This window comes from Monopterus albus, unplaced genomic scaffold (assembly GCF_001952655.1).
Source record: "Monopterus albus unplaced genomic scaffold, M_albus_1.0 scaffold301.1, whole genome shotgun sequence".
Classification (NCBI taxonomy): Eukaryota; Metazoa; Chordata; class Actinopteri; order Synbranchiformes; family Synbranchidae; genus Monopterus; species Monopterus albus.
This window is the reverse complement of record NW_018128181.1, coordinates 283,018-303,106: the sequence shown is the minus strand read 5'-3', so window position 1 is coordinate 303,106 and position 20,089 is coordinate 283,018. Positions and strand designations below refer to the sequence as shown.

At 40.7% G+C, this 20,089-nt stretch overlaps 2 protein-coding genes across 6 annotated transcripts; one reads left to right on the top strand and one right to left on the bottom strand.

Moving 5' to 3' along the window:
* Positions 1–9,266: 9,266 nt before the first annotated feature.
* On the bottom strand, positions 9,267–11,312 carry timm29 (translocase of inner mitochondrial membrane 29). The gene is made up of 2 exons (XM_020623492.1): positions 11,035–11,312; positions 9,267–10,142 (listed from the first exon to the last, which is right to left on the bottom strand). Exons 1-2 carry the CDS (start codon positions 11,138–11,140, stop codon positions 9,490–9,492), a joined length of 759 nt encoding a protein of 252 aa, XP_020479148.1. The 5' UTR covers positions 11,141–11,312; the 3' UTR covers positions 9,267–9,489.
* A 564-nt stretch (positions 11,313–11,876) lies between these two features.
* On the top strand, positions 11,877–20,063 carry yipf2 (Yip1 domain family, member 2). 5 transcript variants are annotated; one of them, XM_020623491.1, is made up of 9 exons: positions 11,877–12,087; positions 12,991–13,056; positions 13,463–13,605; positions 13,701–13,781; positions 13,947–14,034; positions 15,141–15,257; positions 16,373–16,539; positions 18,598–18,780; positions 18,867–20,063. In XM_020623491.1, exons 2-9 carry the CDS (start codon positions 13,026–13,028, stop codon positions 18,945–18,947), a joined length of 891 nt encoding a protein of 296 aa, XP_020479147.1. In that variant the 5' UTR covers positions 11,877–12,087; positions 12,991–13,025; the 3' UTR covers positions 18,948–20,063. The 5 variants fall into 5 exon arrangements, with proteins under 5 accessions (XP_020479147.1, XP_020479144.1, XP_020479146.1 ...); XM_020623488.1 differs by lacking the exon at positions 11,877–12,087 and adding an exon at positions 12,173–12,378; XM_020623490.1 differs by lacking the exon at positions 11,877–12,087 and adding an exon at positions 12,416–12,504.
* The last annotated feature ends 26 nt before the right edge of the window (positions 20,064–20,089 follow it).

Genomic DNA, 20,089 nt, shown 5'->3' with positions numbered 1-20,089 from the left:
ATTACAAAATCAATGAGTGCATCTTTAAATTTCAAACTGTTGGATCTGGCATCAGTTTTGACATTAAGTCACAAATGCTAAATAGATATATATGGAACAGTTTATATAAAACCCTCAAAACATCTCATCTGTCATATTTTAGATCAACTTTCTAGATTGTAAATGGACTAAGTGACTTTCTGTATTGTTTTTTTTTTCAAGAAAGATGCTAATGAGTATGGGTGGGTGATTGGAGATGGTGGTGGAAGTGGGGGTGGGAAGGTGTCTGGCTGAGCAGCGATGATCGATTCCAGGCTTGGTATTTTCCAGACAGGCAGAATGGTAAAGGTCAAAGGTCAGCTGCTCTTTTTCCTATGAAAGACAGACTGTGTGTGTGTTTACACACTCACATGTAGAGTAGCAAATATCCATGTCTGTTGAAACTGAGTTTTTGAAATCTCTAGTCACACAAAGCCAAGCAAATTAAAGGATCCATCTCTGAATGTTGGTCCGTGCGTGTGTGTACAGATCTACTGTATAGTTTTATTGGCTAAATGCGCCTGCTCAATACAGTCTTCTCTTTTTTGGTTAGCAGAAACTCCATATCCTGAGCTCCCTTCACCTCCAGCACACCCTGTTTACTGTTAATGTTTACTATAACCTCTGAACAACATCTTCTGAAGCAAAAACAAAGTGCTTTTGTGAATTTTTGAAGAGCAGAACACTTTGAGTTTAAAAGGTGCAGGCAGATGGTTGGGTGTTCTGCTCAGGGGCACATGGGTAGAAAAGCTAAAAATAGTTAGGGTGGTGCTGCTGGGGCCAAATCTGACACATCTGCTCTACACCGGTGTGTGTTTGCACTGGTGTGACGGCTTGACTGTCTGTTTGTATTCCGCTCCAGTCAGAATGTGCCTGCTCACAGAACTACATTGCATTGACATGGTGATGACAACACACGCAAACAGTGTCCCCTCAAATGAGACATGAATTCTTTCATGGATCTCACACACACACAGTCTAGACTGGTAAATATTCTGTCTTAACACCCATGGCTCAGGTAAAAGTGGCCAAAATAACCATTTCACACCACTGGCCTACACACAGTCACACCAAAGAGGCACAGAGTAAGACATACCACCCATGCATTCAAAAATACACATACAGTCTCAGACACACACACACACACACACACACACACACACACAGTTATACAGTGGTATGTTGAATGCGGTGTCAAGATCCTATCTATCACATATGCACTACTTCCTGTGCGCGTGCGTTTGTGCGTGGTTGTGTGTAAGCACATGTGTTTCTGAATGGGACGACAGACTGTGACTGTGAGGTAAGGAAAAAGAGGGGGAGAGGGTAAAGACAGACACAGAGGGGTGAGGAGCAAGTGAGTGGTGGTCCTCCTTCCCTCCCTCCTTTCCTTCGTCCCTCACTCGATTGCTTGCTCCCCCTCCCCCATCTGGGACTTGAACCCGTGACCCCCCGGTGAATGAGTTCATGGGAGGCACCGCCATTACTGGAGAAACTACTAGCCTCCTTGTGTGTGCGCGTGTGTGTGAACGGGCATGGGTGTATAGATGTGTGGTTTAGGACAGAACTGTGCTGCTGTTCCTGTGTTGTTATAAAAAGGATTGTTCATTTAGAGTTATGCTTCGCTTATCAATAACATTATTAACATATATAGACATTATGCGTGTGTGTGAAGTCAAAGGTAATGTGAATAGAGAAGGTCCTTCCCCCCAGTATGCTCCTTGAGTTTGTGAGTGAGTCTGCATCTTGCCACCCAGCTCAGACTGAATCAATACTTTAATCTAATTGTCATTCATTTCCAGCCAACACACACACACACACACACACACACACAAAATACAAAACACATGCAACATGCATATCTATACGACTACCCACATGCATACACACATGCTCCTAAAAAACAAATTGCAATTGTAAACATTTGTAAAACACAGCCATCATTCACACACACGAGAAACCATGAATGAAAATCTTCAGTGTGTGAACATGCTCCATGCTTATTGCCACCTTGGTGTCCTTTACTACATCCACTTCCATGCTCAACTCTACGCTCTTTGCCTGCCTCTCTGGGCGTTCCTCCTCGCCGCTGAATCCTGCATGCACATCAGTGTCGGCAAACATCCGTTGACACCCTGTCACATCGCATTCATGTCTGCAGGCAAGCAGCCACTCCCACAGAGTGACAATGGAAAGTAGATGTCAGGACTGCTCTGGGATCAGAGCCCTGCCACCGCATGCACAACGATCAACCTGGAAAAATGTAGGAAATGAAGGTACAAACTGGCTTACCCAACATCCTCTCCTGTAGGAATAGTGTCCCCCGTCCTTTCGCTCTCTGCATTTCTCCACCTCTCTCCCTCCTTCTCTACCCCCTCCCATTGACAAGCCTAGCCACCACTCTCTTTCTTTTATCCTCCATTCTCCTCTGACACTCATCACCTCATCTCCAAACCGTTTCTCCTCCTAACTTCCTTCTCCCTGTTTAACTCCCTCCTCCTTCTCCTTGTCTGTCATTTATCACACTCTTCCCCTTTCTTTCTTCTTCTCCAGTGGCTTTGCTGTGTCTTCTTCCTGCACAGCACAGTCTGTCGGGAGAGTGAGAGAGAGAAAGAGAGAGAGGAAAAGAGAGAGAAGCAATGGGAAGTACAAACCAGGACACACACAGCCTCTGTCAGTTTGAATGAATATTGTGCACACTAGGCTTGTCTCTCCTCCCTCCTCCCTCCCTCCTTTCCTCTCTCCGTCTACCAGACCACTGACACCCCTCCTCCACTCTTCTCTTGCTTATCCCTCCTTCGCTTTTCGCTTTCTCCTCCTCCTCCTCCCTTTCTGCCGCCTTTAAACATGTTCACACGCCAAGACTCCCTGACATTATAGAGCTACACACAGACACATGCGCACAGAACACACACTTCTCAGTGTCCTGGACCCAGACTGTTAACCCTTTTGATGCAGCTGCACATCCTGTCTGTTTGGATTTTATGATCTTCTTAACAGATGCTATTTTCCAAGCACCAGGCAGCCTATTTTTACATACTGATTGAATTTCCCTTTTTTTTTAAAAAAAAGTTGTTTTGCATCCTAAAATACCAACAAATCATTTTATCAGCCTAACAAAAAGCAAGTGAAGTAATATTTTTATTATTTCACCTGTGAAATCCCAAAACCCACATGTATGTGAATTTACCTCATGTGAAATGTGTAGAATTATATGTGAAACTGATGTTTTCACATGTGAAATGTCTGAAAACCATAGGAGACTGATCTAAAAATCATTCATGTGAAAAATGAAACTAATAATGGGCATAATGTATATTTCATATGTGGAACATATGAAAATCATGGGTCAGTATTTTGAAGTGTTTTTCATGTGCAATATGTTGTATAATATATTTTCAGATAATGTTCATTTCACAAGTCTAATATTTTATATGCACACTAACACATTTTAAATATCTAAAAATTGAAAGTCTCATGCATGTAGCACATGTGAAATGCTGCTTCGTGTTGAAGTACATCTCTCAAGTTCAGCATTTAAGAATGATATGCTTACATCATTTGACTTTATTGCTTGTGAAATGCTGTTTTCACATTTGAATTACCACGTTTGCTTGTCACTGTGGCAGTAATCTTTCCCATGTGCTATCATATGTGAACCTGATGTTCTCACATATCTTACATTTTACAAGTCGGTGTCTGAAAAATAGATGCAATTATGTACAGTAATGTAAATGTATCACATTCTAATTACTTGAAAATTAATGTGAAATTCTGTATTACATGATAATCTAAGCAACACTGATATTTAGAGGGTAATGTACAAATCAGTCACAACTGATCATTTGTGCCCATACATGAACTTATATCATGTGAACTGTGTCTCATGTGATATTTCATGTAAAATATTTTCAGTCAAAATGTATAAACGTCACATATATGCACATTTTGTTTGTTAATCACTTGTGAAAACACAGTTCCACTTGATAAATGCATGTTGATACTATAAGTGAATGTTTGTGAAATGTGTTTCATGTGCGATCAGGAGTGTGTCACATGTGAAATGATATTTTATGTGAAAATGTTTTCAGGTAACATTTAAAGAAAAATCTGAAAATCAAAAGTGTCCGTTATCATGTACATGTACAACACATGTAATGCTCTAGCTAAAATTTATATGTCCAAATGTGTCACACTTCATGTGTGAAATGTCTGAAAACCACATCACACAATGGGAGTTTGTCACATCTCACAAGTGATACATCACTGGAGGTGACTTTATCGGGTGAAATTTCTGTTTTTGTGTGATTTCTTACAGAAAACGTGCCTGTATCATGTGTCTTTATCTCCACATGGATAAACATGAAGTGTGATCCACATGTGCTAAATGCACATGTACTTTTTTGTAAGGCAAATGTTCTTATAGTCCTTGGAAAGACTGAATCTATCTAGAGACAATAGGGAAGATTTCTTTTATTTTATTTATTTTTTCAAAAAAGTGTGTGATCACTAACTACACATTCCAAATAAATCTCAATTATTAGAAAAGGCAGCGTATTGTTTCTCATTCTGATATTTTTATTTCTTTGCCTTCCTCTACCTTTTGCACTTTCCATCCTCTTCCCTCCTTCCTTAGTTTCATATTGATTAGGTTGCTCAGATCATGTGATGTACTGTGTGTGTGTGTGTGTGTGTGTGCGTGTACATATGAGCCTGGGCCTGCTATGGTCAATGAGGTCAACATGATGGCCAGACAGATGTTTCTATGTTCCAACACCTCGTGGTCTCCCCTTTGTGAGATAGACAGTGTAGCTATGGTGAATGACAGCATCCTTCGTGGTCTTACCTAGCAGCTCACTTGACTGACAATGAATGTAATGGCTTGCAGTGTGTTGCACATCATTGCATCATGAGCTTGATATGTTCATGTGGCAAGAGGAGAGATCTGACCATTTTGGCACTGAGCAATTTAGGTGTAATACTCAATGGGACCTTACAATTCTCCACATTTCCTCATGGAACGTCGGCACACTTTAGAGTTGAGCTCTCAAACGATTGCGTGGAAGGAAATTGACAGACCAGAAAGGAAGATGGATCAATACAACTGTCAGAAACAGATATTTATAAGTATGAAAATGTTTCAGATTATTTATTGAAGATGAAAAAGGATGGGGGGGGACACATTTCCTTTAAACATCACATGACAGTGACTACCCTCACTGACCCCTGACCCCTGTGACCAAGACACACTGTCTGTGTGGTGGAGGGGGCAAGATGGATGGGAGCACAAGGGTCAGCAGAGGCCATAAGGCAAAGCTGGAGGGAGACGCAGACAGAGGATGCTTGAAAAGGATACAGCACAAGAGGAAGGCAACAGTAGAGTAGCAGCACCACTACATATTCCACTGGTTGTACATTTTTACTTACTTACACTTCAAATAGCTGTGATAAACATACAGTAAGTTAAAATTTGAACTTAAGTCAATGATCTTAATGAAACAAACAGCCAGTATTAGAGACAACATGCTATCTTTTCTTTATATGCTAAAGGTTCATTAAATATTTAACAGCACAAAGTAGCCATGGTCATAATAGTGAAAGCAGTGTGGCTTTAGGGATGGCTGGATGCTCAATTTGCTCAACTGCTCAGTTCAGGATTTATGAGGCAGATAGAAATGACTCTACTAGAGTAAATCCTAGACTCTTACTAGACCCATGGACATGTTTCCAAACTGTTAACAGCTATTACATACTACCCATGTGCCAAGCTGTGTGGTTTAAAATGTCTTATAGTGATTCAGCAATGTGGGTAGGTTTACAACAGTTGTTAAAACATAAGCAGCCTACAGTGAAACACAATATAATGATTGATGTGAGGCTGGAAAATTGGAATGACGACCATTTCACACTAATGAATACCCCTCTAATTTAATAAATGTGACACATAAAACTTCATTCAATATAATTATTACATTTATTGTTTTGAATGTTTATTTTATAATTTTTGTTTGCCTGTTTGTTTTAACTTTTGCCTGCATTCGATGGTTTACAGTGGAAACATTGATGGAAAAGATGGAAAGAGAAATCAATAAAGTGCAAGAGAGGTGAAAACTGGAACATTTGCATTATACAGTAAGCATTAAATTGTGTTCAGTGTCAGATAATAGTAAAAAATGCCTACTTCAATTTTCTAAAACCTAAGGTGACACTGCATAATACGAGGTATGTTCCAGTTATACAGTGCTCAGCATAAATGAGTTTTTGAAACTTTAATTTTAATCCTTATCTCAATGAACACAAGAACAATTTCCAAAATTTGACAAAACTGAGTTGTATAAAACATTTGTTTAGCTTATTACATGAAAGTAAGGTTAATAATATAACATAGAATACAAAATCTTCAGTGTTACTCAAATTATTTGCTGCAAAAATGAATACACCCCACAAGAAAAACTACCACATCTAGTATTTTGTATGACCTCCATGATTTGTGAGGACAGCACCAAGTCTTCTAGGCATGGACTGAACAAGTTGGCGACATACTGCAACATCTATCTTTCTCCATTCTTCAAGAACGACCTCTTTTAGAGCCTGGATGCTGGATGGAGAGTGATGCTCAACTTGTCTCTTCAGAATTCCCCATAGGTGTTCGGTTGGGTTCAGATCAGGAGACATACTTGACCACTGAATCACTTTCACCCTGTTCTTGTTCAGAAATGCAACAGTGGCCTTAGATTTGTGTTTTGGATCATTGTCATGTTGGAAAAGTGCACAACGCCCAAGGGCATGGAGTGATGGTAGCATCTACTCTTTCAATATGGAGCAGTACATCTGTGAATTCGATACCACCAATGAAATGCAGCTCCCCGACACCAGGAGCACTCATGCAGCCCCACAAAAGGACACTGCCACCATGTTTCACAGTAGGCACCATGCATTTTTCTTTGTACTCCTCACCTTTGCGACACCATACAGTTTTGAAGCCATCAGTTCCAAAAACATTTATCTTGGTCTCATCACTACAGAATACAGAGTCCCAGTAGTCTTCTTCTTTTTCAGCATGGGCCCTGGCAAATTCTAGGCAGGCTTTTTTTGTGAATGGGCTTTAGAAGAGGCTTCCTTCATGGACGACACCCATGCATGCCCTTCCCCTGCAGTGTATGCCTTATTGTGTCACAAGAAACAATCACCCCTGTTTGGCTTTCTACTTCTTTAGCTGACTGCAGTGAACTTGCACAGCGATTTTCTTCGACCCTTCTCATCAGAAGATGAGAAATCAATTTTTACTTTATCATTGTAGAGTGTTATGTGTAGATTGATGATAAAAAAATGAACTGAATCTATTTTAAGATGAGACTGAAACATAGCAAAATGTGGAAAACTTGAAAGGTCCGTAAACTTTCCATACTGACCGTAGAACTAGCTGTTGAGCAACCTTCAGTACAGTGGCCTGTGTTGAGGCCGGGCTCATAACATTGTGAACTAGAGCAACATCTTGTGGCAAAATCTAAAAACACCAGCAGTCCTCAAACAGACTGAACAGAAACCCAGCGGCCATCAGTCAGCTCACTATTGAAAACCACAGGCTGGCCCCTGACCTGTGATTTACATCAGGCGATGTCTGTCAGGAACTCATATCAGTGACATCAAAAGTAACCTCTGATACCATTATGGTTCAGCTTTTCTCCTCGTAGCCAAGTTATCCATGCAAGGGGTTGTAGTCACTGTTGGGACTCCCTCACAGGGTAGCTGTAAAACTAACTAAACACTTTTACAAAGTGAACTGCTGACAACATTTTTGCTGTCTTTTTACTTCAGAACTTTCATTTTATCCTACTTGATACTTTTACTCCACTCCTTACTACATTTATTTGATGTTCAAGTTATGCGTTACTGATTAGGATGTTACACTGAAACAATGTCTTCTTCAATGTAATCTACCAGATTTTTTTTTTAACTATCTACATTTGATATCCTGCTGCAAAATTTCCTTTTGACATCTTCACTTGCACGGTCACCTCTTGACTCCACCATATTGACAGACAGCTCCACCTCTACAAGGGAACTCTCACTCAACTCTGAGCCACACGAGAGCTCTTTTGAATTAACAGTGACACACAGCCACACAAGAAACATTTAGCAGCCAAGTGTCCAGTTACTTTTGAACACTTGCAATTTATGCAGTGTGTCAAAATGTCTGAGCCTGTTTCTTATGCAGTTCTTTCTATATTGATGTACACCGACGCAAATAAAGCAAGTCTTTAACTCTTATATAATATCTTTTCCTTTAACTCAAACCCAGTGTGCTGAGGCACAGAGCCTGAAGAACAAAAATGTTATATGTATGGTCCAGACTGTAAATTTTGACTGATCAAACCCAGTGGAGGAGGATGTACTCAGATCCATTACTTAAGTACCAATACAGCAATTTGGCATTAATAGATCAAAGTAAGCCCCCACAAAATCTGACCAAGTACTGCCGTTTTCTTAGTAAAACCAAAAAGTATTTACTATTTTTGTTTTCACAGACCATGGGAAACCTGTGAACCCTGAATAAATGCTTCTAATGCTATTCTAATGCTCATGATGCACTACTGCATAAGGTATCATGATTTATATTGCGATTAACCAACGATCAGATCACTGTGACTTTGTCCAATTAGTTTATACTTAATAGATCATCATGGGCTGAGGAAGCACATTAAGGGGCATAAGGGGTTTTTCAAATTTGTTTACTGTAATAGCACAAAGCAACTCAAGTGATGTAAAGCATCACAAGTAAACGTTAAATGCTATTGTCGGCTGTGTGGAGACACATTTTGCAAATTTTTAAAAGACATACCGTACTTTCCAGACTATTAGCCACTACTTTTGTCGCTTCATGCACACACCCTCATCATGGACAACACACGATGAAATGCATATGATGCCACTTCAAGTTACAGGCGATCGATCTGGCTGTCAAAATATCTCATGTTACAACATGGACACCTGCATGTACATGTTTTTTCATCTTACATTTAGTGGGTGTGGCTTATAGTCTGGAAATTACGGTACAGAGAGACACATTTTTACACCCACAGTTGCAGAAAAAATGGACTAAGGAAATGTGGGGAAGTGTTAGGAATGACAAATTAATACCCAACTTATCTTTGCATTGTAAAATGCCTAAAAGTAAAGCGCTCTTTATAAATATGCTACTGGAATTGCAGGAAAAGTGAGATAAACAACTATATGACACCTGAAGATACTGTAAGTGACAGAGATTTATTATAAGTGATATAAATGCAATACTTTCTTTGTCTCTTTTTTTTCTTGGTGCTCTGTGATGGCAATAAGCAGTCTGAACAAGTTCATAGATGAAAATGTGAATTCAGTTGGTTTGTGGGATCCAGTACTGCATGACACATGAATAAGTACACTGATACAGTCATGTATCCTGCAGTGTGATTTGTCTGCTCCACACAGCACTCAAGCCTGAGTCCGTTCCTCCCTCAGGGGTTTGGCCAGGCCCTCCTCCCTCCCCACTGTTTCTCTCTCCTCCTCTTTCACTGTCAGTGCTAACCAGGACTCTTTGTGCAGCCTCTCATTCCTTTCCACCTCCTGAACACTGGGTGGTGATGTTGCTCTCATGTGAGGTGGCAGATGCTTGAACTCTTCCTCATTCACGTCATAATCCTGCATCTTTGAGTTCAGGATCCACCAGCGCCCGGCAAATCCCACATCTAGTACCCGCTGAGGGAGCTCCCTCCAGAGCACTGACAGATTGGAGCAACGGGCTTCGTACAGTGTGGTGTCAGGGTGGTAGTTGGTGTAGTAAACCAGAGAGAGAAGACCCAGGCTGATGTGGCGGAGTCGGCCTTCATTCTGAAGCTTCGTTAGTTTCTGCATGTGGCTATCTGAGGTCGCGCTGCGGATCCACGCTGACAGCAAACCCAGCTGGTTGGTGCGCTCCAGGAGGGCAGCCTCAAAGGATGACTGGTCTGGTTTTGTGTAGAAACAGGCCCCAGCCCCGCTCAGCAGAGTCAAGTATACTGATGCTTTCACTGGACGCTCCCGGGCACCAACAAATATCTCCCTACATGCCTCTTTATAGTCAGAGAGCAGGCTGTGACACCACACACCTACAGACAGCAAAAGAGAGGATGCTTAGTCATGCCTCGCATCCTAAACACACATACACAACTCACTGGAGACTGGAGGTCCAGCCATGCGTGCCCAGTCTTCAGCTTTCAATTCAGCCAAACACTGCAAAGCTGGTTTCAGTAGCGAAAAAGCTTATTAGGCAAATGAGCTGGGACTAAAAAACAGGCACTGTATTTATCAAAATGCTGTAAGATGGACCATAATGTAAAGCCCTTATTCTTTCTGCTCACAACTTGAAGAGTAAAAGCTGTAATACATTTCATTCATGGTAAAATGCTCCTAGACTAAGGAGACTTCCATGGTTCTCTGAGTGTTTTCTTTTATTTTGAGTAAAGCCTAGTTAACTGTCAAATATATAGCAGACACTGTTGACTGAAACTATGCAAGTCAGTGCCAGCTGTTGCAGTTATTAAGTGGATTAAAACAGCTATGACGTGACTACAACTAACTACATCAACGTTAATATGCATTTATAAGACACTGTCCTTGGGCAAGACACTGAACCCTTAAGTTGCCCCCGAAGGTTAGAGACACACTCTGGTGTCATTTGGCGCCGCAGATGGCTGCTTCGGTTCTGTACCGGAAACAAACTCCTTTTGTGTGTAACATACTTGGCCAAATAAAGGTGATTATGATTATTATGAAAGAAACACATCTGAGTTTAACAGGATGGTAAACTGTCTACATCTCCTGACCACGGTAATGACATTAGCCAATCACAATGTAATGTGGCAACTTATCTTAAGTGAAATGTTTGCTAGAGATCTCATAATACTTAAGAATTGGGTACTAGGACAAAATAATCCCTATGTCAATACCGAGCGGCGGCCAATTAAACAAACTACATGTCTCATGACATCAGTTTCTCACCTGCTTTGCTGTCTTTCAGTTTTCCCCAGCGACTGTTTCTGACTGTATCTGCTGTCGTTTCTGCCGCAGCACAGAACATCCTCCTCGCTACACGCAAAGAAGCCATTTTATGTGGACAGTCACCTTTATGGATAAGAAATATTCCCCTGATCGAAAAACATAGATCACATGGAGCCAAATGACGCCTAGACGGTGAAGGTGAAGCTGTGTTAGTCTTCCGGCAGAAAGCTCCACCTCGCAAACGTTCCGCCTGTTGTCGCTTGTTTACCAAGATGAAAGACAGATTAACAATGAAGACACGTATTTGTAATTTTGACCTAAATTTAAAATGTGCATGTCGGACGTTTGTAAGAAGTGGAAAGTAGTTTGTCAATTTTCTACTTTAAATCTGTTAAATTAATCTGATTAAATGTGTAAATAATACTTACTTTAATTGAATCCGCGGTTTTCTCTAGTTGTTTATTTTATTCGTTTTTGTAGGTTTTTGTTTAGTTTTTCTGTGGATAATTTAGTCATTAAACGCACAGATAACATTTTACAAAAAAATCACGTGGCAGCTTTGCTTACCATTGATTCGCACACTAAGAGATGCGGCATGAGCCGCTACTGTCCATTGCAGTTTGAAATTGTATTCCCTGTTGTTTGGTTCTTGCGGTTCTTCTGTTACAACATCCGAATACAGCACAATTGTCTGGCATTCTTCACTATTATGTCTGGCTAAGGGTGCTTTCACACCTACAGCTTTTAGTTCGATTGAATCGAACTAGAGTTGGTTTTCCCGTTCGTTTTGTCTGGTGTGAACACGGTAATCGCACTCGAGTGCGCACCAAAGCAACCGCACCAAGACCCCCAAAATGAGGTGGTCTCGATCCGCATCATCTAGCGAACTCTGGTGCGGTCCTCCTGGTGAGAACGCGTACCGAACCAAAACGGGACCAAAGGCCGTGAACCACATGATTTGAGGGCATTGGATTATGGGTAGATTTTATTTCCTGTCAACCAAAACATGCGCCAGGATGAATCGTGGGCAAACTGTATGACTTGGTTTAAGTGGTAAATGCAAGTAATGTAATACAAAATAACCAGGGTGAGGCCCAATCCGCGTATGTTGACCTTCCTCCTCCCTCGTCACAAAAACGTGGACTTTCTTCCTTTATTTACTTTTTCTGTTCTCGCGGCAGACACATCTGACCAATAAGCGGAGAGAACGTTCTCGCGTAGTTTTACGTGACGTGTTTTGGGGCGCTTGGATTTTTCTGTGTGTGAAACGAAATCAAACCAAGGAGACATTGCTACATGTTTACAAACTCGTCAACTGATTCGGACCAAAGCAAACGAATTAAGGTGTGAAAGCACCCTAAAACGGCCGGACTGCCCCTGGCAATATGGCAGTGGATGAGACGTGTTCTATTTCCGGTGTTTTGCTTGTTGTGACTTAAGCGGAAGTCATTGTGTCTAGCTTGGCAGCAGGTGAAGTAGTTAGGAAAGACAGCCCTTAACAGTGTTTTATTATTTTTTGGTCATAAAATGAGTTTATTAAACCTGTAGGGTCCGTGTTGTCATATAACTATGTATGGCAGTCTCATTCAGATGCTCAAACGAGAGAGTGCTAGTGTGTGGTTAGCCTAGCTAGATAGTTTTAGCTGTAATTACCATCTGTGTGGCCGCGCTGACACGACATCGCAATCAGGGACATCCTGCTTTTGACAGGTTGCGTGGCTTAACCTGTGCTTTTCTTGTGAGGACACATAGGTAGAACCGAACTTCTTGTCTTTATAACTTTTGAGAATGGTACTCTAGATTTGACTTCGTATTTAGAAGAGCATCACGATAAGTTCGCTTGCTGCTTAGATGTTTGGTCTTTGAAGAGATAAGCTATCAACAGAATAAGAGTTGTAACACTGTTAACGTTATGTGAACATACAGTATTTAATCTTCGTGCTCATCTTCTCTTAGGTCTTACATGAGGTTGCCATTTGTCCACTGACACAATGGCCAGTCCGAATGATCTACAATTCCAAGGTAAATATCATGTTTTTTAAAAATGTTTTTTATGCCCACTTGCCTTTATTGGATTATTTATGTCCTTAATTTATGATAGCATGGTAAAATCAAACAGCTGTTGGAACTTAATGACAGCATTTGAACTGTCACCTCTGCCCTCATATGTAATCATTTGACCCTAAATCGCAGTGAGACGATCAGTGCTCATCTCCACATTTCCAGTGCTTGAGTTTTTTCCTAGCAGCTTGGTCCCTTCCACTTAGAAGGCAACGACAAATGACTGGATAAAAGAAAATAGGATTTGAGAATGCTTTTTTTTTTTTTTAGTTAAGTGTGACAACCTTCTGATCTGCGATTCCTTGAAGTCAAAACACCGTCCAAATAATTAAAGAATGGCCAGTTACTGTTGACTCCTTGCCTGTAGAGTTTCAGGAAGCAGCAGAGCTGTTGTCCGCAGACCCGGGGGCCTCCACACTCAGTATGTCTTCCTCAAACAACCCAGCACAAGGAGAGGACGTGAAACTCAACCTGTCAGAGGATGAGGAGGGAGAGGAGGAGAGTTCAGAGGTGAGGAAATTATCTGTGTTGATTTATGTCACTGCAGCACTACTGGCTAGGAGAGTTGATGTGGCCACTTGATTGAGAGATGTCTGTGCTTCCAGCTGTTAGGAGCACCGAAACCATCTGGTGGCTTCTGGACCTTTGAGTACTATCAGTCTTTCTTCAATGTGGACACAGTGCAAGTAGGAGCCACTCCCACTCTACAAACAATTCATTACACAACTGCAGTTGTAATTGAACAATAGAACATTTTTTAAATAGCAAACTAAGTTTAGAGGTGCACATTTGCATATAAATACTGATAGTTTGCATTGTTTTCTGAGTTGACTCTCCATTATGTGATGCAGGTACTGGACAGAGTTAAGGGATCAGTGATGCCATTACCTGGAAGAAACTTTATCAAACACACCCTCAGGAGTAACCCAGATCTATATGGTAAGCCAACAACATTTTAGTATATTTACTCTAATATTTACCTGTGATGAGATCTCGCAGTATTAAAATGTGACTTATTATTATTGTATTTATCATCAAGGTGAAAATCTGTCTCTCAATATCAGTACATAACAGAACCAGAGAAGCTACCAGCATGATGGAGTGTGGGCGTGAAATTACCACATATGATGCCCCTGCCACTTTTAATTTGTTTGTGTGGCAACATTTTGGGTACCTGGTGGAAACAATAAACAGTGACAAAGAAGACACAAATAATATGTAAGCGCTGTAAGAAAACAGTGCCGCACACTGCAGCTAACACAAGAACCATGCAAAGGCACCTAGAGAACCACCACAGCGCTCTACAAAAATCAACCGCACCTGTGGAAAAAAAAAACACTGAAAGGCCAGACAACGCTGACAAATGCCTTGCATCTCAACTTCCACTGTCAAGTGCTAGAGCCAAGGATATAATGAAAGACAAAAAAAATTTGGTCAGTCTCTGTTTGCACTTTGAGTGTTGCGAGAGTACAAGAGCATTGTCACACTGTGAGAGGTAGCTATGACAGTTGTGTGATTACATTAATCAGGTTTGGAAAAGTCTAAGGAGCACCAACACTCAGGCACACAGATGTAGGGAAGTGCAATGCATTCACCAAAAAAAAAATTGGAGGCTCTTATGTTGTAGTTATGACCTGCTGTCTCATAATTACAAGAACCTGATCTTGAGAATTTACAAGATTGTGTTCATAATTATGAGAAAATTATGAGACAAAGTCTCATAACAGCTGGTGAGAGTGGGTTCTGATAACAGACTTAATTATGAGACAAAGTCATAATTAAGTCATAATTGCGAGATACTAATAATTATGATGCTAAAAACTCACACGTATTTTTAGGTAAGAATTCACAGGGTATAACAAGATCTCAATTCCTGATGTTCAACACCAGACCCAATGCCCCTATTAGAATTTAAAGCCTATAAAAATCCTCCAAAATGGGATATTTGATTGTTTCTCACTACCTATATCTGAGTTTAGGGAATAAAAGCTGTTGGTGAAAGTTCTTATTTGTGCTGATATAAATGTGTGTGTGTGTGTGTGTAGGTCCGTTTTGGATCTGTGTGACACTGGTGTTCTCAGTTGCTATCGGTGGGAACGTGTCCACCTTCCTCAGTGAGATGGGAAACCCTGCCTTCCACTACAGACCACAGTTCCACAAAGGTGAGAGTGGGTTCTGATAGCTGGGTTCTGTTTTGGATCTGGTTACATGTTGGTAAAAGTTTTGGTTTCATAAAGCTTCATTGCCAAAATGAATCCCTTATTGAACCTGTCATTCATTTCTCCGTTTAGTTTACACCCTTTCAGCCTCTGATAATACAGACATTGCCAAAAGGAAAAAATGTTTATAAATTGGTGATAACTTAGTGACACTATTTTAATATACGTTATTCTGTCTATTATGGGTTGCATATCAATAAAGTTTGGAAAAAAAATGCTGTTGTAAACAAACATGTCAGACCCACTTCACCGCTATGAAATCAAAGAAACAAATGCAAAAAGCGGTATTTGCAGGACGTGCACAAAAAAAGGGAGAATGATGCGTCATTTGTTTAAATAGTCATCATGTTAAAGTAAGAACTTCTGTTATTATTGGTAAAGTGAGACGGATGAGTGCTCATCCTACTGTTGGTGTTAGTGTGATCTGTCAGAGCGGCATCCAGTTCACATTTAGATAAGGCAAAGTTTACAGTGCAGCAAAATATCAGCAATTTATTTAATTGATATTCACAGAATGATATAGTTCATATTTTCACTTTTGTTTATACTTGAGCTTCTGCAGCTGCAGCACAGCCCCCCAAGTGAGGAGCAAACACGGCACAAGGAAACTAGTGAAAACAGGTTTACTAAAAGTCAGAGAGCAGAGAAAATCCGCTACAACACTTCAGCTCAGCACAATGTCGATGGTTTAGTTTTATAGTTCATTCCTGTAGTTTCTAATATTGTCAGTGTCAGACTATCTGGTAAATGGTCTTTAATCATGATTAAAATGACCAGTTGTGGTTAGGAAATGCTAGATTTATAAATATAGTTTGTTACACAAAATAGAGTTGTTTTGCTGCTGCAGTGAGTGAAATAAAAATACCTTATTAAACTAGCAAACTTGTTAATTGTCTTTGAATTCCTTGAATACTTTTATAATGGTTATTAATCAAATAAGTGGATTCAGAATTGGATTCACATTTGTTAAAATGCTATCAAACCCCATCCCTAGTCAGGGTCTATGATCAGCTTTTACTGAGTCATGCTGATTTTAGCATTATTTCTATTTCTTGCAGTAACAATAGCCACAGTAGTAATTTTCTTGTATGCCTGGCTCGTGCCAATTGGTTTATGGGGTTTCCTGACCTGGCGGCAAGGGGCTGAGAGACAGATTGGAGGCTATTCCTTCCTGGAGACGGTGTGTGTCTACGGCTACTCCCTCTTCGTGTATATCCCCACATCTGTGAGTTGACCTCTTTCCTGAGTGTTGAGATTTACTGATGAATGATAATAAGTAGTTTTTATGCAGGCCAAATATTCTGACTTCACCAGTATCAGAAACAGGATCAGAACAAGGGTTTACTTAAGATCATAAATGATAGATAAATGCAGTCACAAGTGTTATATCAACATGTTGTATGCTCTAGTAAAGCCTCTGCATACTGCAAGTGTTGCGAAAATTTTGATTTACAACGTAACAACTAGAGTCCAGAACAGCTACTAAATGGACCGTGTAGTGAAACTGTTTTCTGAGCTGCTGTTTCCAAGGTCATGAACTTTAAACCTCAGTGTGATAGTGATGTGTAGGTATGTCATGCTGTGTTGAATGCTGGGACTGAGGCGCCGTTTTGGGTGTACCTGCATACACTTTTGTTTTGCTTGGCTAAAAAGTTTCTTAAATTGTGTAACTCTCACTTTACTGACAGTGATAATCGAGGGTGGATAACTAGCTGACTGTAGCTACCTGGTAGCTGACCTAGAGATCTTGTCAGTGAGAGTGACGGACTTAAAAAATTGACTTCGACCCCCTGATCTCACCTCTCAGTTCAGGAGCTAACACTAGCTAACAGCTGTCGGCAGATAACACAAACACTGTAGATGAATCTGTTTCCTGTGCTCAAACTGAACACTAAAGTGGACAATTGGGACATAATTGAACCATCTGCAACTGTATGTAGCTGTATTTTTTTTTTATCTGTAGATGTATGTAACATGTATACAGTGGGTACAAAAGTATTCAGACCCCCTTAAATTTTTCACTCTTTGTTATATTGCAGCCATATGCTAAAATCATTTAAGTTCATTTTTTTCCTCATTAATGTACACACAGCACCCCATATTGACAGAAAAACACAGAATTTTTGACATTTTTGCAGATTTATTAAAAAAGAAAAACTGAAATATCACATGGTCATAAGTATTCAGACCCTTTGCTCAGTATTTAGTAGAAGCACCCTTTTGAGCTAATACAGCCATGAGTCTTTTTGGGAATGATGCAACAAGTTGTTCGCCCCTGCATTTGCAAAATTCAACACAGTGTGATGCCAACCTCACATTCTATAATGGTGACTGGCTGCAGTTTACAGTAATCTAAGAGCAGGGGCTTTGTCTTTTCTGCATTGTTTTAGGCCACAGTTATCAAAGCACAGCACAAAACACTGATATCCATTATTTATTGTTATTGCCAAGGAATATTACCTTAAGAGCATCACTTCTTAGACTGTCGTGATTGGTAGAACCACTATGAGTAACCGTATCCTCCAACTATGTGGCTAACAGTGGACACTCAAAAAAACTGCAGGACAGGTCTGTTGATTTTCTAGTTATGTTCTATTCAACGGCTCGTTTGTAGGAATGAAGGGATCGTACCTCAGAGCCGTTCTTTTTATCTTTGTGCACAAATGTCACTACTTGTGTTAAATCTACTTGACCAACATAGAAGGCAAGCAGCGGTCATCGAGCAAGCTAGGGTTTGATTGAATAGAGGGAGCGCCGTTAGCAAAACAAAATGTAATTTTCATATTGTTTCGTGCCATTTATAGTACATTCTAGAACACAAAAACACGGCCACACCCTCACACACCCCTGTGGGAAGGATTTTATGTAAATGCAGTCAAAGTGCAGGCTTCATCCTCCTGTCTGCGCTGCTTGGGCCTCTCTGCCCTGTGCCTGGTGTGTGTGGCTAAGCCCCGCACTCAGACACACAACACACAATTCATATTAAGTCAAACTATCATAATTCTTTTAGGTGGAATGGGTTATAAGGAAACAGGCTGCCTTGGTGGAAGTTAGCACTCTGAGTGCTACTTTTTAGTTATGATTTATCACAAACAAACAAAGAGCTATAAACCTGAAGTCACATGGACTAATTGATAGGCAGTTTGTTCATCATCAGCACAACATGTGGTTAAATCAAACACAAACACAACCACAATGATTTACATGAATATGTAGAGTCCATAATCACTCAGCCAAACAGGCTCGATGTGAAAATGCCCTCACACATCCCTGTCGTCTCCAGGTTTTGTGGATCATACCATTTGAATGGCTGCGCTGGACGTTGATCCTGGTTGCCATGGTGATATCTGGCTCAGTCCTGGTCCTCACCTTCTGGCCTGTTGTCTGTGACGACAGCAAGGTGACAGCTGTGGCTACAGTCGTGACCATAGTGGTTCTGCACACGCTGCTGGCGATCGGCTGTAAGGTCAGTGAGCTATGAGGGTGTAGCCCCATATCAGCTGTGCATGTTGAACTTTGACCAAACATTTAGTTTCTTCTCCCTTCTTTCAGCTGTACTTCTTCCAGACAGCAGTCCATGTACCAACACCGGTCACTGCAAGCCCGCCCATAGCGCTGACCACCCACTCATGAAGGAGGAAGGGTGTTGGCAGGGAGTGTGGAAATGAAGGCCATCTGGAATCACATGCAGATATAAAACCATGTAGAGACAATCTGGCTGAGGCAAAGTTAATTATAGCTGTTGTTATGAGGTTCTGGGATGGGTGTGCCCGGTTGGTCGTCTAATTTATCCTGAGGGTGGTTCTGTTGTAATTGAAAATGCACTTGTTCATTGCAATAACTGTACCTTTCTGCAGTGCTGCCGCAGGATGTGTGGTGCATCACAGTGGTTTAGCACGGCTTTCCCACGGGGGTCCCTCATTTCATCAGCAACACTGAAAAGAGGAGGTAATTAAGTGACTCATTAAAGGAAGAGGCACACCGTAAGACTACTGAGGTAACCACAAACATAACAACTGTGTTGGTCTTATGACACTTCACACTTACATCAGTGGAGTATTTAATAGAGAAGGAACCTGCACCATCATGAGAAATAAATAGTTTGATCAATTCAGTGTTCATCCAGTTGTTTACATCTGCCTCTTTGTGACATTGTGCTGTGTAATGGATGCGTTTCAATGAATTGAGAGTGGAATGGACTATTGATACAGCACACCGCTGTTCCTGCCTTTAAGAAACTCAGCCGCTTAACCATCATTTACAAAATTACTTCAGCTGTGTTATTTACATGAAGGATTTAGTGTAAATTGAGTAATCGGGTTTGTCTGCAGAACTTTATTTGCCACTGGGAGGTTTAGTTTTTTGTTTGCTTGTCTTTTGTTGTTTTGTTTGTTTGTTTGTTTGTTTTTTTTGTCAATAAACCTGGATTCTGTGCTTCTTATTGCCTGCCTGTAATTACTACCAGTACTTAACCCAGTAGTTGTACTTACAAGTAGGAGTTTGGGGGAATATTAATTATTACAGATATTAAATATAACATATTAAATATGTTGCATTTATTCCAATCAGAGAGAGAGAAATAAGTAACGTTCATGCAGAAATGCACATTTACCCAACAGAAGAAGAAACGTCTCCCAACAGATAGCTCTTATACCCACATGTTATCAGAACAGAAGACCGTGGGGGGCGCCACACTCAACCAAAGCCAGCTTCCCCATAAACGCACATGAACCAAGACGAAGTGACTCTGTTGTCGTGGTCAACTCTTAATAAGT